Source organism: Mugil cephalus, chromosome 22, assembly GCF_022458985.1.
Source record: "Mugil cephalus isolate CIBA_MC_2020 chromosome 22, CIBA_Mcephalus_1.1, whole genome shotgun sequence".
NCBI classification, from domain to species: Eukaryota; Metazoa; Chordata; class Actinopteri; order Mugiliformes; family Mugilidae; genus Mugil; species Mugil cephalus.
In genome coordinates, this window is record NC_061791.1 from 13,728,814 (window position 1) to 13,744,226 (window position 15,413).

A 15,413-nucleotide genomic window follows, 5' to 3' on the forward strand; every position below is an offset into this window, starting at 1 on the left:
TTTATATGACTAATACAGTATAGACCATGGACCATTACAATCACATGACCAAATGTGAGCTCCAACGTATAGCACAAGCTAATGGGGATCTATGGTTCACTGCATGTGGTGGCTAGTGTGCATGTCATACATAGTAATGACTCGCTGCTTCGTTGATTTGCATCCAGCTGTCAATGTTGTGACATGAGCGCAAATCAATCACAGCTGTCAAACGAGACCAGATCAGTCCCTGTCATAATAAAACAATTAAAATGACACACCTAACTCACGCCATGTTAATCAGGTCGAAAGATGCCACGCGTGGGCGTGTTTTGTCAGCGCTAGCATAAAGAAATAGAAGACTAACACAAACAGAAGAAAAGTTAAGCAGAGCACATGTAAGGCAACAGTGTAGTGTAAGGCAGCAGCGAGTCAGCTCTCCTCCCACGAGCCCAATTAACACCGCACTGCTCTCAGTACGGCTGAGCATTAAATATTGATTCACATTAGTTTTTGTCTTCAGAGGGAGTTTCTTACTCTTCATCGCTTCTCTCCATCTTCATCCGTCCTCTGCATTAAAGCATATCATAAAACACAATATTGTTCCCTTAAGTTAGAATTAAAAGTGGAATGAAACAAGCTGCAGGCAAATGATTTAGTGAAGGCAGACTGCTTTTAAGTGAGCTAAATTAGACACTTAAGAATAAATTGCATGTGGGTGGTGGGTGGGCACAGCAAAATCCTACAATTTAAAGTAATAACATTGGGCTGAGGGTATTTCCTGGACTTTAATTTCAGTCATTAAAAATGATGATGATGATGAAAACAGCTGGATACAACCACAGTAGTCTGCCATCAGGTGTCATTATACAGTGCTACCACCATGTGGTCATTACACATTAACACATGTCTAAATAATAATAATAAGAAGAAGAACATTTATTTTTTTTATATTAAAATTTATTTTCACACTGCATCGGAAATTTCAAATCACTTGAAATTGTACACAAGAGAATCAGCAGGAAGAAGAAATCATATTTACATTTCAGCAGATTTACAGTCAAAAAATAAAAGACGACTAGAATTAGAAGGAGAACTAAGGCTTCAAGAGGCCATCATTAGGAACTGGGAACACGGTTCATGTTGGTTGTGGGTGGATTATACCATCTACTAAAAAAACACTTTCTCTAGTATCGCTCTATCCTGTAAGACATTTGCAAAATCATACATTTTCAGTGCAATCATTTTAGACCCTTTAGCATCGATGACAAGGCCTAACTTCGATACCGAGCAGCAATCTCTTTTCCAAATAAACGGTTTATCGTTTGACCTTTTTTAATGAGGGACACACCCCCCACCCCACTCCCCATTTATCAAGTAGTGATTCCACGGTCACGGCGTACGGTTTAGGAGTCGTTCCAGGCACTGATAACACACCACTGGTTACGGAGAAATCCATAAAGACTGTGCAGTCCATCGTCTACTACGCTAAGATAACAGAGGCGATGAGAAGGAATGACTTCAAAATCTATCATGGATAGAGAAGACGCAACCGCAAAACCAAAAACAGAAATAAAATAAATAAACAGTAGCATCTCAGACACACTTAAAAGACTGAATGCCGTTTGACACGCAGCTTAACTGCGGCGCTAAGATACTAAGACAGCAGAGGCGAATGGGAGACCTGAACGAGAACTTCATTTAGCTGGAGGAGCACATATTTCCTAACAGATGCTTTCAGAAAGTGCATCTGATGAGTCACGAATTACACGGTGCTAAAGTCCATCAACATGAATGATTTATGTTCACATTGTCGAATTTAAATGTTTGAGCTACATCACGTGCGGCAAAAGTTTCCTAAAATGGCTCGCTGCCAGGGCCGTGCTGCAGTTTTGAAAGTGTGATACAGCTCCCATGGTTTACAGAGGGGAGCTACTCAGCGGGCAGCCTCTTCAGTTTGAAGAAGCAAAAATCTTGGAAGCGAGAACATTTCCCTAAGAGACACAGGTGGAAAAAAACGACAGACGGGAGTTTGCCGTCAGGAAAGGAAGACTTAAAAGGAGAGGAAACTAACACACTCACTTAAAGCCACGGATGCTCGGAGGAAAGTAGAGAACGTAGGAAGCAAGAAGAAAAACACTGTTTACATCAGTCTGAAATGGTGGGTTTGGGAAATACTAAGATGGCTGTACTATAACCTGTACATTTTAACAGGAGTAGTTTTGTAAAGCGTCATGAAATCCAGCTTGATGTTTGACTCAGCGATGACAAAAGTGCTTCTGCAGTCAAGAGAGTTTTAAAATGTTGACGACTCATCCTGCACTGGTGGGCGTGTCCAATTAAATGACCAAAGTTCCCTCCCCTTTCAACTGTCCTTCCTCAGCAGCACTGTCGCCGATGGTTACCAGCTGACCAGCCTAGCTTCCCATTTTTACAGGAAGCTCATTAGTACGTGCAAACGAATCGCAAAAGCAGTAACCAATTAGGGAAAATTGAGCTGATTGGAAACTGTTCCACTGCTTTTTATAACACAAGTGGCGAGAAGTTTATCAGAGGTAAAATCAAAAACACTAGCTAGTTAAGCCTAGCTAGCACACTTCCTGCCAGTTTCCAATTAAAATATGATTTGACGTCCCTGCATCTACAGCCATCATCACTGGAAAAAAAGAAGTAGCAGCTAAATGAGCCTTGCTAAAAGCTAATTAGCCTAGCTTCGCAGAGTAGCCGTCTCGGCTTCTGTACCAGGTAAATATACATCATTTGACCAAACGTGAATGCCTGAATGTCAAGCTTTTTTTTTCTCCTCAGTTTTTTGCGTAAGTTAGTGCTCTCAGCTTTGGTAAGGCATGTATGTACTACAGGAATAGTATTGTTCATCTGTGATGTCCACTTTTTGTTATCATAATTTCACTTGCACTGACTTAAACTCTAAAACTAAAAACAGCATGTTTAGACAGTCCTCTACGTTCAGCCGGTGAGTTTGGCAGTAAAAGCTGAACAGTGAGACCACATCCAGTTTCAGTAGTCGTTTTGGTCCTTGGTAACACAAACCTGAAATGACTTGTACGTCAACGCAAGGAACACAGAACACAGCACGGACCATGCGAACACAACGGGGAGGACTCACAGTCTTGGGTCTGAGCATGAATATTCTCAAAACCTTTTTTTTCCCCCTCAGCATCTCTGGCAAAATTCACTAAATGCATAGACACATCCATGTTGTCTTCCCTGAAACAAGCGGAGGAATGTTGAATGCACAGGAGGAACTCCTAAATGAATAAATCCATGTTTTATTCATTACTCGTTCCAGTTATTGAAGGCGCCGCTCATCACAGATGATCTAACGGAGACTACAGATCACTGTTAGGTTAATAGCGATCCGTTTTGACCTAAAATGTTACCAACTGCTTTCAGGTGGACATACGTACAGCATCTAATTTCCCTGAAGCCGATCCCCTCTCTTAGCATCGGTGAAGGATCCGCGTTGTTAAGGTTGTCTTTGGCCTGGCATCCATGTATGACGCAGTAACTTCTCAAATAATTCACAGTGAATCACTGAAGGCCAGATGGTCAATCCTCATGTCCGTGTCCACTTTGTACCAGTCAGAATTCAGCTGGAGAGTCAGTGAAGTCCGTCCTCCAGAGACCCTTTGGCTTCCCAGATCTTTACTGTGCGGTCACTATCGACAACGTAAAGAAAAAGTTCATGAAGAGCAGCCAGTGACAGTCAATCTAACATTCACATTTACCACATTAGGATCATGGTACAGCACTACTAACTGGAGGTAAAGTTCAGCTGAATATGTTAAGTGACTTACTCAGAGGCGGTGAACAGTTGGCTGCTGTTGGTAGCCAGGCCGTTTATGGGACTGTCGTGTCCCCGGACCTCGCCGAGGGGTGCTAGTGAGTCGCTGTGCCAAAGGCGCATCAGCCCTCCTCTGCACCCACTGAGCAGCACTCGGGAGCCTGGCACCACGCCCAGAGCGCTAACCCAGTCTGCCTGGGCGCTGACCGACTGTTAGGTGAAACAACAGCCAACAAAGTTTACTCAGCAACTTCTTCTCCTTTTTTGGAGGGGGGAAATATATTTATAATACAGTGACATGCACTTTACCGCAGAGACCTCCTGAACATGGAGCACTACGCTGTCGCCTCACCTGTAACAGCTGTTTACCAGCCAAATCCCACTTTTTAACGCAGCAGTCTCTGGAGCTGCTGTAGAAAACGTCTCCATGCACGGCCAGAGACTCCACGGTGTCTTGATGGGAGGGGTCAAACGTGTGGCAGGAGCTGACGCTACCCTGAGCGCCCTCCGTCACCTCAAACATCTGGAAAAACAAGCGCACGTATTCATGAAGGTGCAATGATGCTGCATATATTTCTCTACATGCGTAGGCGTGTGTTGATTTTCCTACTTTAATGTGACGGTCTTTGGAGCCGGTGAGCACTACGTCCTGACCGTTGCCCAACTTTTCAACGGTCAAGCACATGACGGGTCCCAAATGGCCAGTCAACTTCCCTGTGGATGCAAATCTGAAGAATAAAATGTCCAGTTATTTAAATTAACCAAACACTTTTCGCTTTGAAAATTGTTTAGCACAACTAAAACTCTAATCTTCGCTCCCGGAACGTACTTGCGGAGGTCCCACATGCGCACGGCATTGCCAGCAGCAGCATACAAGAAGGAGCCAGAGGGGTTTAGAGCGATCTGGTTGATCTGACTCTCTCCTGGAGGGATGGATAGACTCCTAACAGAGGAACACGTGTCCCCTGAGCTCACCTGGCCTGAAGACCTGATATACACACAAAAATGCATAATTTATCCCAATGAATGAATTAAACTCAACATTAGAAGATGGCCGTAGGAGCATGGGCACTTACGTGAGTGTACGGATGCACTTGGCAGAGTCTCGAATGTCCCAGACTTTGATGTAAGCCGTGGAAACGGTGAAGACGAGGCTGGAAGTATACCTAAATACAACAAGGCACCACATTGTGAATCATAATTATTAATACAAACGCTAATATTACTGCTGCTATTTCTAAAGCCGACCAGTACCTGACTGAGACAACGCTGCTGGGATGATCTGCTAGAGACATGATCTCCTGACCTGTGACCAAGTTCCAGACTTTGCATGTACGGTCTGAAAATAAAAGTACAAGTGCAGAAGCGCAGGTTAGGTAAAAGAGTCAAACTGAATCATAGGAGTTGCGGTTTTGGGAAGCACACTTTTCACCTTTGGAGCCCGTAAAGAGCAGGTCATCGGTGGCATCTACGCAGAGAACGGGTTTGGTGTGGCCCTCAGCTACATAAACGCACTGCAGTTTGGCCCCTCGGCTGTTCTTAGGAGCTGTCACCGGGTTGATCACACCTCTGCAATTCACATGACACAAGAGTTGCTTCTGAAGAGATTTGTCGACTACCAGTGCTCCTACATTTCTCAAGCAGGTAAGTCGTTTGTCCGATTTTGGTTCATGTGCATTAAAGTCAGAATGACGATGGCCACTACTAATAACGTGTTAATTATTTTAATCTAACCAAGAAGAAAGGAAACAGATCGTGGCTTTGACCAAGGTGGGCAATGAAACCCTTCCAGGGGCATAGAACTGGTGGTCTGCAAATGAGGATATATTAGGATAGGTAGATATCACAATGTGTGATTAACGAAAACAATATTAGCAAAATATATGGCCATCTGCACTTGTGCGAGATGGACAATCAGCCTGGAAGTGCTGAAACTGAGACATTTTGCCAAGCTCAGGTTAAGGTCACTCATGGTCAGCCATTTTTGTTTCTGCCTGTATGACGTCGGCAACTTTGGCAAGTTGTGTACCAGACTTTTACAAGTTGCTGTTTTGGTTTGATCTGATATTCACGTGAATCTTTCCAGGCAAAAATTTGTAATTATTCCAACAGCTTGCGTGACAGATAAAATAGGATTATAATATCTTCTACATTACTTTACTTTAATAAAAATGAGTATTACCTGTGACCTTCAAATACAGGTGATTCATCCAACCTGAAAAAAAAAAGAAAATGATTATCACACACTAAAGCCTACATTTAATTCAATTCATTACCCTTTATAAACAACTGTGAGCCTCTTATAATTATCTACAGTGGCATTTTGCGCTAAATGCTATCATTTACCATGCTCAAAAAGTTTATGCTAGTATGCTAATGTTCAACACCATTTACCAATCAAAATTAGCTTCTTTTTTTTTTGCAAAATTATACAGTCCATCCTCAACGGTACTTGTGACTTACACTGATCTGTGGTCGCTAGCTTTAGTCTTAGTTTCCGTGGTGCTAGCTGGAGCTGTGTGTACAGGTGCTGGGATGTGTGACGCTGGGACTGCCGTGCCTCTGTCCGACATCCTCCTGCGGCTGAGCGGTGAGCGCTCCGGTAGCTTCCTCTCCGTCCCCGTAGGCGACCTGGATACAGGTCTGCGGACATGAAAAGAGTCATTTAGTTCATCAGCGCATTAATTAACATCCGCGCCAAAATAAATATTCAGCATTTTGGTACTGGACCATTTTCCACCACGGAGAACCTTTATATCTTACATGCCAGCTGGCCGGGCAGACAGAGCAGATGGGGAAACAGTTTGCTCCCGGTCGGGGGTTTGACCAACGGCATGACCCTGCATGTCTGCTGGCCCTTCCACGCGCTCTGCTAGGGGCAGCAGAGGGGCTGAGAAGTCTCCGGTCTGGGATTCACAGGACAGATCCCCACTACTGGCATACAGCAGCTCCATCTGGGTGGTGGTCCGCCTTCGAGCCTGAGGGACCACAATAGTTTGGAAGAATAATTACCTGATTCACAAATCAGTCAGTTACCATTGAAAATATACAAAATATAACCACTGATACACAGTGTATAAGTATCAGATACATAGGTACAGTACCTTGCTTCTCAGTCTGGATTCACCACATAACTTCATTAAATCTGATGCCAGAGAGCTGAAACAAAGGATGTACAATCAGTTGTGCCCACTGCATCGTAGCATACCTACATTAAGAGAGTTTACTGGTTACAGTGCTTATTGCCTTCGTTTTGGGTGTTGATGAATGAACACGCAATGCCCAGCTGAAGCTGGATGAATTGACCACCACTGTGGACCTATCTGCGCCTCCAGCTAGAACATTCAGACGGCTCTCGAACTGACAGATCTTAATTTTAGAAAAAAATATAAAGTAGGAAGCTGTGTCTAACTCCACTGTAACTTATACAATAACTTATACAAAGAGATCCAGTCAAGTGTAATGATATAGCCCAGTACATGATAACTATGTTCTTGGTTAAGCTCCATGAATTGTTTTTTTCTGCCTCCACATATTAACATTGTAAAAATCTCTATTTTATGTGTAACTTCAAGTGTCAGTGTCAAAGATTTTCATTTAAATGATTAAAAATAGTGGGACTGGTGCTTTCCACTGTCTTTAATTAAAAAATGAGCGGACATTTTTTTGGCAAACTCAAACTGCGGATGTATTAATCAGACCACAGAATAGCGGAAAAAATGTGTGCCGGACGTCTTTATTAAAACAGTAAAAGTGATTTTGCATTTGGGACATAATAACTGCTGGTTTGGTCTTCACGTCGTATTAAGCCAGCACGATTTGGAGCAGGACTGTTTAGCGAGAAAAGCAAATACTGTCCATCGTGTCGGCTTCACAGTTGTGTGTAGATGATCTTAAAAAGTTTCAGACAGGTGCTTTCATGTTCTGGCCTCTTGCAATGACCCAAATACCCCAATGTGTTCAACACACATGTATGCTCCTCTCGCCCTCCTCTTAGCTCAGGCGTTGTACAAGTGTGCACAAATTCAACCTGAGCAGAATCTAATCAGCGAGGCTACGTGAACACCTTGAAACCCTTTGAAGGTGTTGACCGGAGTCTGCCTCTTCACAGCGTGCATTTAGCCTTCACAGCAGGGCTCAACACAGGTGTCCCTAATAACACTAACAATGGCTTGTTTCTAAAGTGTCCCAGTGAGCCAGGTCGTCGAGCCTGAAGAGACACGTATCACTGCCACCTGTTGTGTTGCTGTTATTAATCCCTCCCACCCCCCTACCCTTTTTTGAGATCTGAAATCAAATTTTAAATCTTTACATGACACAGAAAGCCATGACTCTAATCGCGTTTAGTTTACAGACTGAGTGCTGTTGCACTGGTAACCTAAAAAAAAGGGAGTGTTTTCATTTATTTATTTATTTACCTGCCCTCTGCGGTTGGACTGGTTGTGGACTCGTCGCTGCTGCTGTCATCTCCGTTCTCTGCTGCAGGGAGAACCCACACACAAATAAACCAGGCTTCTCAACGAAATTTGCTAAGCAGAGTGCTCTTTTTTGATTGTACACTCCCTCCAAGTCTAGTTATAGACAGTAACGGGGGACGAATGGAGAAAGCGTGAAAGATACGAAACGGTACAAACACAGAAATGCAGACAAACTGCTGTGTACACAAAACTGTAGCTCCGAGTTCAGGGTTGGTTTTTTGTTTTTGTTTTTTTACTGCGGTTAAGTTTTAGTGACCACCGTCCGGATGAAGTGGGGCTCGCTAGCAGGTGGGGTACCACGTCATGCACATCAAGGCAGAGTTACTTCAAATGGGTTAGTTTGTATAAGTACTGGGATGCACACTACATGATATCCCATCTTTCAAAATGAATACATGTTTGTCCTTTGTCTCTACTTGAACAAGAGATGAAAATTGATTTAATGAAGTAATAAAATCTGAGACATAAGCCTTCATTTTTTAGAAAACTGGAAATGTATACACTGCTGGAAGACCACATCTTAGCTTCATGAAGGTTAGGGTGTTAAAATAACAGAGAGATGTTGTTTTAACTGAACATCGTAGCAGCCATGAAGCTAACATTTAGTGCAGGACTGTACCTAATAATGTGGCTTTTATGTATTTTAGGACTGATGTTTTTTTTTTCCATAGATGTTTTAAACTGGGAAATCATGTAGAGTGCACGTGCCTTGGTTTCTCAAACACAGTCACATTTCTATGCGTCTTTTACTCACCTGGTGACAGGTAACCTAACTCTGAGTTCACACCAACACAACAGAGAAAACAAACAGAAATCAAATCAAAAATCAAACCCAAAGATGAGAAAATGGCCACTCTTTATTTAGCAGGCTTCATTTTTATTTCTTCTTTGATTAAAAAAAAAAAATTGAAAATATTATCTCTAGTATAGGAAAGTGGAAATTTTCTTTCCACACGAGCTGAGGAAAGTGAAGCCTGTAAAATAAACCGCGGCCGCACGGTTAAAGAGAAGATGATTGAGAAGGTGATTGTGCTCGTCATGCTCGGAGAGGTTATCGATCTGTTGGGGTCTCCCACCTTGCAGAGCGCTGCCCAGCAGGGCGTCCAGCTCCGGGTTGATCTCCGCTTTCTCCTTCAGCATGTGGAACAGCAGCTGGTTCTGTGTGGCGTTGTTTATCTCGGTCTGCTTCAGCCTGCCCTCCATCACCTTCAGCTGGGAGTCCTTCTGGGCCGCTTGGAGACCCTGACAGCCACCACACCACATTAATCTTTAATTGTTTGAATAAACTAAAAATCAGTTCAGCATTAGAGGAGCGTTTTAAAACAATTAAACATAATAAAGCCTCAGTCTCGATGATATAATTACTTCCACTTCTTCATTTGTAATATGTTCCTTGTTTTTGCTCCTGGGTTGAATGCATTTCCTCAGTGGACCAATTAGATCATCAAATCGAATCTCATCTAATCTAATAAAAGCTTAATTTAATCAAGTTGTTCCATTTAAAGTCTAATTGAATTTATAAAGGAGGGATGGCCCCGAAGAAAGCTGGGTCAAGATGAACTGACAAAGTTGCCATAACAACAGACATTGTTTAGCAGCAGTCATGATACAGCCAAATTTATATACAACACATTCAGGGTTGGGTGATTTATGAGAGACAGAATTAACCTTCTCTAATTGCGTGAACGTAAACAATGACTCAGAGAAATAGGATGGGCAGAGGTACATACCTTATTGATGGCCATAGTCACAAAATGGTCCAGGAGGAAGCGGGCCTCTGATAGGTTACAAGAGCTGATCGCAGCCACAATATCCACCGTGTCTCCTTCCTCCTGTAGCCAAAAATATCACCATATTCATAAAAGTGATCGTGTAAACTACTGAAACACAGTACAATCACAAACAACAATCACCTTCAAAGAATTATTTGTTTGTAAAGTATAATTTAACCAGAAAAAGATTAGCGTAGCATAAAGACTTTCAGGTAAATTGCTAGCTTCTTCCATGTGTTGCTAACTAAGCTAATTAACTGACTAAACTTACTAATGTTAGCTTGCTATAGCTACCCTCATAAATATTGGAGCATTTTTTCACAATCAAGCTAACTGATTTAGTGTTTATGCTAATGTCCGAGAAACCTGCTAGCTTCTTCCAGGGGTAGCTACCACAAAATTAACTGAGCTAATTAAATGTCCAAACTAGCTAATGAAACTTGCTAGCATTCTCCGTTTTAAGAGTATCACTGGCAATATCCTTATGTGTTGTAATTAATAAAAAAAAAGTTGAAATTAGTCCAAAAATAACAACAATAAAAGCTTTATCAAATGTGTTTCTGTTGTTTTCCTAATCATAGTTTGGTGTAGCTAGTGCTATTTAAGTCACACACACCTAGTTACTCATACAGTATTAACATTAACCTAACAGTTCAAATTTTATGGTAATGTCAAGTAGCGGCTTAGTCAACAAACCTTTGTTGGCTACACTGCTAGTTAACATCAGCAATAACAATGGCTGTTGATTTGATAAATGTCTTATGCTAGCTCCCATTTTATACCATTAACTCAGCATGTAAAGCAAAATCTTTCTAATCTGATTTTTGCATAATATAGGCTACTTAACTACTTACACTGAGATACTAATTTCTACTATTCTATGTATGCACACACACATCTACATTTATAACTGTTGTTGTTAAAGTTGTAAATGTCTGGATTTCTAAAACGCATTTTTCAGGGTTACTGATGGTAGAGTTTTGGTGAGTCTTGAGGTTGAGGTTTCTTGTGCTTTCTTTTCTTTCTAACATAACATTACTTGGCCGAGCTCCCAGTGCTGCATCATTAGTGATCGCACACTTACAGCTGAAAAATAATTTAATTGCACAGTTTAGCTCCATTGACAGCACTCAGGAGTTCGGCAAACACGCCAACAAACAGGCACCAGATACAAGCAGCTACAAGCCTTTCTACAGTTTCTCATGCCGTCTGTCCCACTCTTTAAACTTTATTGTCATGTGAAAGATTGACAGTGATTGTAGGATATAACCCTGCGAGAAAAGATGTTCCTGAAACATCACATTTACCCACTAATGTTCAGTTTAGATCATTAGGCTGCTGTGCCTTGGCTGTATTAATGGGCTGCACAGCCAGTGGTTGTTGCGTTATTGAGTCACTGTTTTTTCCTGACAAATAAGCCCTTGATGCTTGTTTGTCAAAGTGGCACCCAAAATGCTCTGGGATTTTCAGTGGTGCCGAACTCTGCAATTACTTCCCAAATTGCTTGCCTGAGGGTTACAGCCTAATGCACGCTTATACTTGCTAATGAGGTAGCGATGTTTGCAGTGTAATTATTTGAGTGTGCTAATATGTATTCGGCGTGTAAAATCACTTTGGCATAACCGCGCTTTTTACACTGACGGTTACTCACACATAAACATGTTCTGACTAAATAAACCAGACATCCTCTCACCTTGGCCTCCTCCATCTGCATGATGTTGGCCTGGCAGTCGGCGATGCTGTCGTTGATGTAGTCGATGTTGGCGCTCAGAGATTCCAGCTCCTCGTTGAGGGAGGCCAGGGAGCGGTCTGCATCTGCGCCGTCCACCGCCATCTTTTCTCTCTTCCTGGACACTCGCTCCCTCCGCCTGGTCAGCTCCTCCCGTTGCTGAAGATGAAAAATGAAGGGTGAGTTTATACTGGCAAAACCAAAATTAGCTGTCTTGCATAGATTAGCCCGTTATTTTCCATTTAGATTCGTGCTATTGAAATTTTATGCATCCATTTTGACAAGGTACCTTCAGTAGTCGGTTCATATCTGTCTCCATATTAGAGATGGTCATCCTCTGCATGATAATGTCACTGACTCGTCTCTCCAGCGACTGCCATTTAGCCCTGGCTGTCCTGCTGAGGTAGGTGCTTCCCGTCCGCACTGGGGAGCTCCTGAGGAGGACGAGTTCAGGACTGTTAAGACACTCCGCTGTGCAACACACTCACACACGTCGCGAATAAGCTTAGATGGTGCACCTGGCTCCATTAGAATGGCTCGATCCGGAGGACTGCAGCCTTCCTGGGGTGGCTCTGTGTGTCGGCTCCTGGGGGGGCTCGGGCAAGCTCACCTTCCTGCTTGCCTTCCCAGACACGGGCCTCACCTGGCGCCTCAGAGCCGTCACCTGATACAAAAAGGAGCGGAAAAAGGAGGCGTATCAAAGCGGCGCTGTTGTCACCATTTACTTCACCGTTTGACAGTGTATTTAACCTCTTCATTCTTCCTGCGAAGGATCAGCTCCTGTTGCCTCTTATGAGCCTCCAGCTGTTTCAGCTGGTGCTGTGAGAGGAGACGTGTGTAAGTTAGTCTTTAGGTATATGTTTGACGAAAACAAAATAAAGCAAAGCAAATCATATCAAGAAAAATTACACTCTTTTGCTTTTTACTTACCTCGGCTCTGCGGTGGTCTTTCTTCAGAGAGGCAATCTCTCTGTTCCTCTTGCACTCCGTGGCCCTGTTCCTCTCCTGCTGCTCCTTCATCTGACGCATCAGTGCCACCTAGTGGACCAGAGGCAACACAGCAGGAGTTCAAATAAGCTCTGATGCCAAACCAGACAAGGAAGAGAGGGACAAAAACAGAAGCTTACTTTTGTTTTCTTCATCTCATTCACATCCTGCTGGAGCTTCCTGAGCTGCTTCTCGTACTGCGACTGGTTCTTCAGGAGGCGGGCGTGCTCCTTCTGAGCTGACTGGAGCTTCTGCAGCTCTTTGTTCATGGAGCTCAGCTTCTTCTCGTACTCCACTTTGATCTTTTTGGCCTTCTCCTCCGTACCGGACTCCACCGAACCTGGAGAAGTGGAGAGGAATAATGTCTTGAATATTTGAAACCCAAAACTTTCAACAGTAAACGATTTGCTTTGTGCGTTTCATACCCATATTGTGCAGCACTTTGTCCCTCTCCAGCTGTGTGTCTTTGATTTTATTCTGCAGCATCATCAGCTTCTGTTCGTACTGCTGTTTGAGCGTGTGCAGACGCCGCTGGCTGTTCTCCAGCTCATCTATCAGCTTCTGCTTGATGGCGATCTCGCAGGTGATGTTGGCCAGGTCGGCCTGGAAGTTTTCTGCACACAAACGTGTGACAACTGCGACTCCAGGCTCATTTGGAACAGGAAAATGAGGCTGTGCTTATTTTTACCTTTCTCTTCCAGCTCCTCAGAGTCCGACGTCTCGTCTGACGTCTCTTCTCCGGCCACGTCAAAGTCCTCCTCTTCTCCCTCAGCATCCTCGGCCTCTTCGTGGTCGCTGCCCTCCTGGTGGAAGCACACACAAGGAGAACACGATAAACGGTGTGATATACGTCTTCACGTAGTAATCTCAGTGTGTTCTAGTGATTCTCCACCTACCACTTCTGCCTCGTCGTGGCCTCTTTCCTGATCGTTGTCTGGGAATTCCTCTTTGACAACGCTGGAGGAAGAAAAGGATGTTAGCAAGAAGAACTGTAATCCTGCTGGTTCAGGTTATAATTTAAAATCAGGACAAAGGCGGATAAAGGGCTCATGCAAATGATCATACACTTCATCGGCTCATGAGCAGACGTGGAATCAGTGCTGATTAATGAATGATTTCACTGTGATCGCTCAGAGGGACACGAGAATGACACAGCGGGAGAGATGGCACGAGTGAATGATCAGGATTGACGGTTATTACCAATCACACCACAAACTCACTTCACTGGAAGAAGGGTTACCACACACTGCACAGATTTGATACTGGATCTAATATAGACAGTGGAACTGCTCTTCAAAACTGAAGCCAAAGCAAGTAGAGCTCCCCCTGGTGGTTGATTTAATAAGCATTCACTCCCAAAGAAGTTAGAAGTAAATGGATTGCTGCATTACTAAGAAACAACTGGAATCCAGGCAATGAAACCTGTTGTTGTGGTTCACATTTAGTGTCAGGTAATATTAATTTATGCTGTACTTTTTGATGAGGTCATATCTTAAGTTACTTCTTAAGTTACGATCTGAAGGGCTGTCAGATAAGTTTGTGGGTGTTGTTGTTTTGGCGTTGTTACGGACGACAGTAACTATTTCAGTTCCAACAATAAATAACAATAAAATAATAAATGGAATATTTATTACTTTAGCTAATATTTTTTTTATTTATTACTTCACTTCTCAGTAAAGGTCCGCTAGCGTTAGCATCTTTTATTTAGCTGCATTAATCATAACTGAAATTACCTAAAACTAACTTGAAATTGAGGCTAGTCTACTTTTCTAAACCAATACAAGTTTGTATGGATCATTGATGAGTCCAGTTGTCCTTAATTTGATCTGATAATCCACATTTTCCACGGTCTCGCTGTATTTACTGATACATTTCACCATGTTTTTGCCACTCAGGGGGGCAGGGCCCAGGCGGCAGTGACGTCAAACACGTCAAATATTTTATTTTAAGTTTTTACTTCTGATCAACATCTTGCAGTGTGCAGTGAGGAGGAAACACAGCTAGAACAGAGGGTTAAGAGGTTAGGATATCTGCTTCCCTCCAGGAGGGTAAACCACCTGTAGGTGCAGAGAACGTTAGTATTCGTTACTTTGGGAACAATCAGCTGAAATCACTTCAATTACTTGGTGCATTTGAACACAAAGGGACACAAACTGCATTGCTGGTCAATGGATCAGTTTCAGGTTCTACTGTATATTCGCCCCATTTCTGGACGGGAAGCGGCAAACCTGGCGTGGTCAACGTCTTGCTGGTGATTCTCCTCGTATCGCCTCAGTCTTCAGAGAGAACAGTGGGGATGGGTTGAGGTGTGGAGGAGGTAAAGGGAGCGGACGGGGCACAGAGCGCGGGGCGAGTGAGGGGAAGTTTGTCGGAAAAAGACAGAGAGAGTGAGACAGGGCAGCGATGAAGTGAGAGCAGAGACTCTGACAAAGACAAATGATTCGTACTTATGGAAACGTAGAGGGCTGACTTCACTGATCCTAACCAAAACAGTTACCAAGTCTTATAATGTGCACATGTAAAGCTGGCGCAGACACACACAGCCAAATGATAAATGAAAAGAGCGTGCCACAGCTTGTCGAGGAACCATCATCATTAGCGGATGTCACCATCAACCCGTCTAAATCCAGCTCCATAAAAGAAACACCAGGGTGTAAACCGCT

General features: G+C 43.2%; 1 protein-coding gene across 2 annotated transcripts in view; it reads right to left on the reverse strand.

Annotated features, from left to right (window-relative positions):
* Positions 1–748: 748 nt before the first annotated feature.
* The window catches only part of LOC125000159 (kinesin-like protein KIF21A), a 38,714-nt gene continuing 24,049 nt past the window's right edge, over positions 749–15,413 (reverse strand). The window contains exons 12-37 of one of the 2 annotated variants that reach the window (XM_047575553.1): positions 14,979–15,026; positions 13,647–13,707; positions 13,439–13,553; positions 13,176–13,364; positions 12,891–13,090; positions 12,694–12,801; positions 12,514–12,582; positions 12,282–12,427; positions 12,053–12,197; positions 11,728–11,922; positions 9,993–10,094; positions 9,339–9,504; positions 9,017–9,037; positions 8,203–8,263; positions 6,889–6,943; positions 6,548–6,762; positions 6,248–6,427; positions 5,967–5,999; positions 5,217–5,353; positions 5,039–5,123; positions 4,861–4,950; positions 4,614–4,772; positions 4,395–4,512; positions 4,137–4,307; positions 3,798–3,994; positions 749–3,659 (exon numbers count right to left, since the gene is read on the reverse strand). In XM_047575553.1, the coding sequence (XP_047431509.1) occupies positions 3,602–3,659; positions 3,798–3,994; positions 4,137–4,307; positions 4,395–4,512; positions 4,614–4,772; positions 4,861–4,950; positions 5,039–5,123; positions 5,217–5,353; positions 5,967–5,999; positions 6,248–6,427; positions 6,548–6,762; positions 6,889–6,943; positions 8,203–8,263; positions 9,017–9,037; positions 9,339–9,504; positions 9,993–10,094; positions 11,728–11,922; positions 12,053–12,197; positions 12,282–12,427; positions 12,514–12,582; positions 12,694–12,801; positions 12,891–13,090; positions 13,176–13,364; positions 13,439–13,553; positions 13,647–13,707; positions 14,979–15,026 (3,124 nt within the window). In that variant the 3' untranslated portion in view covers positions 749–3,601. The remainder of the gene's footprint in view (positions 3,660–3,797; positions 3,995–4,136; positions 4,308–4,394; positions 4,513–4,613; positions 4,773–4,860; positions 4,951–5,038; positions 5,124–5,216; positions 5,354–5,966; positions 6,000–6,247; positions 6,428–6,547; positions 6,763–6,888; positions 6,944–8,202; positions 8,264–9,016; positions 9,038–9,338; positions 9,505–9,992; positions 10,095–11,727; positions 11,923–12,052; positions 12,198–12,281; positions 12,428–12,513; positions 12,583–12,693; positions 12,802–12,890; positions 13,091–13,175; positions 13,365–13,438; positions 13,554–13,646; positions 13,708–14,978; positions 15,027–15,413) is intronic. The other variant, XM_047575554.1, reaches the window with a different exon arrangement.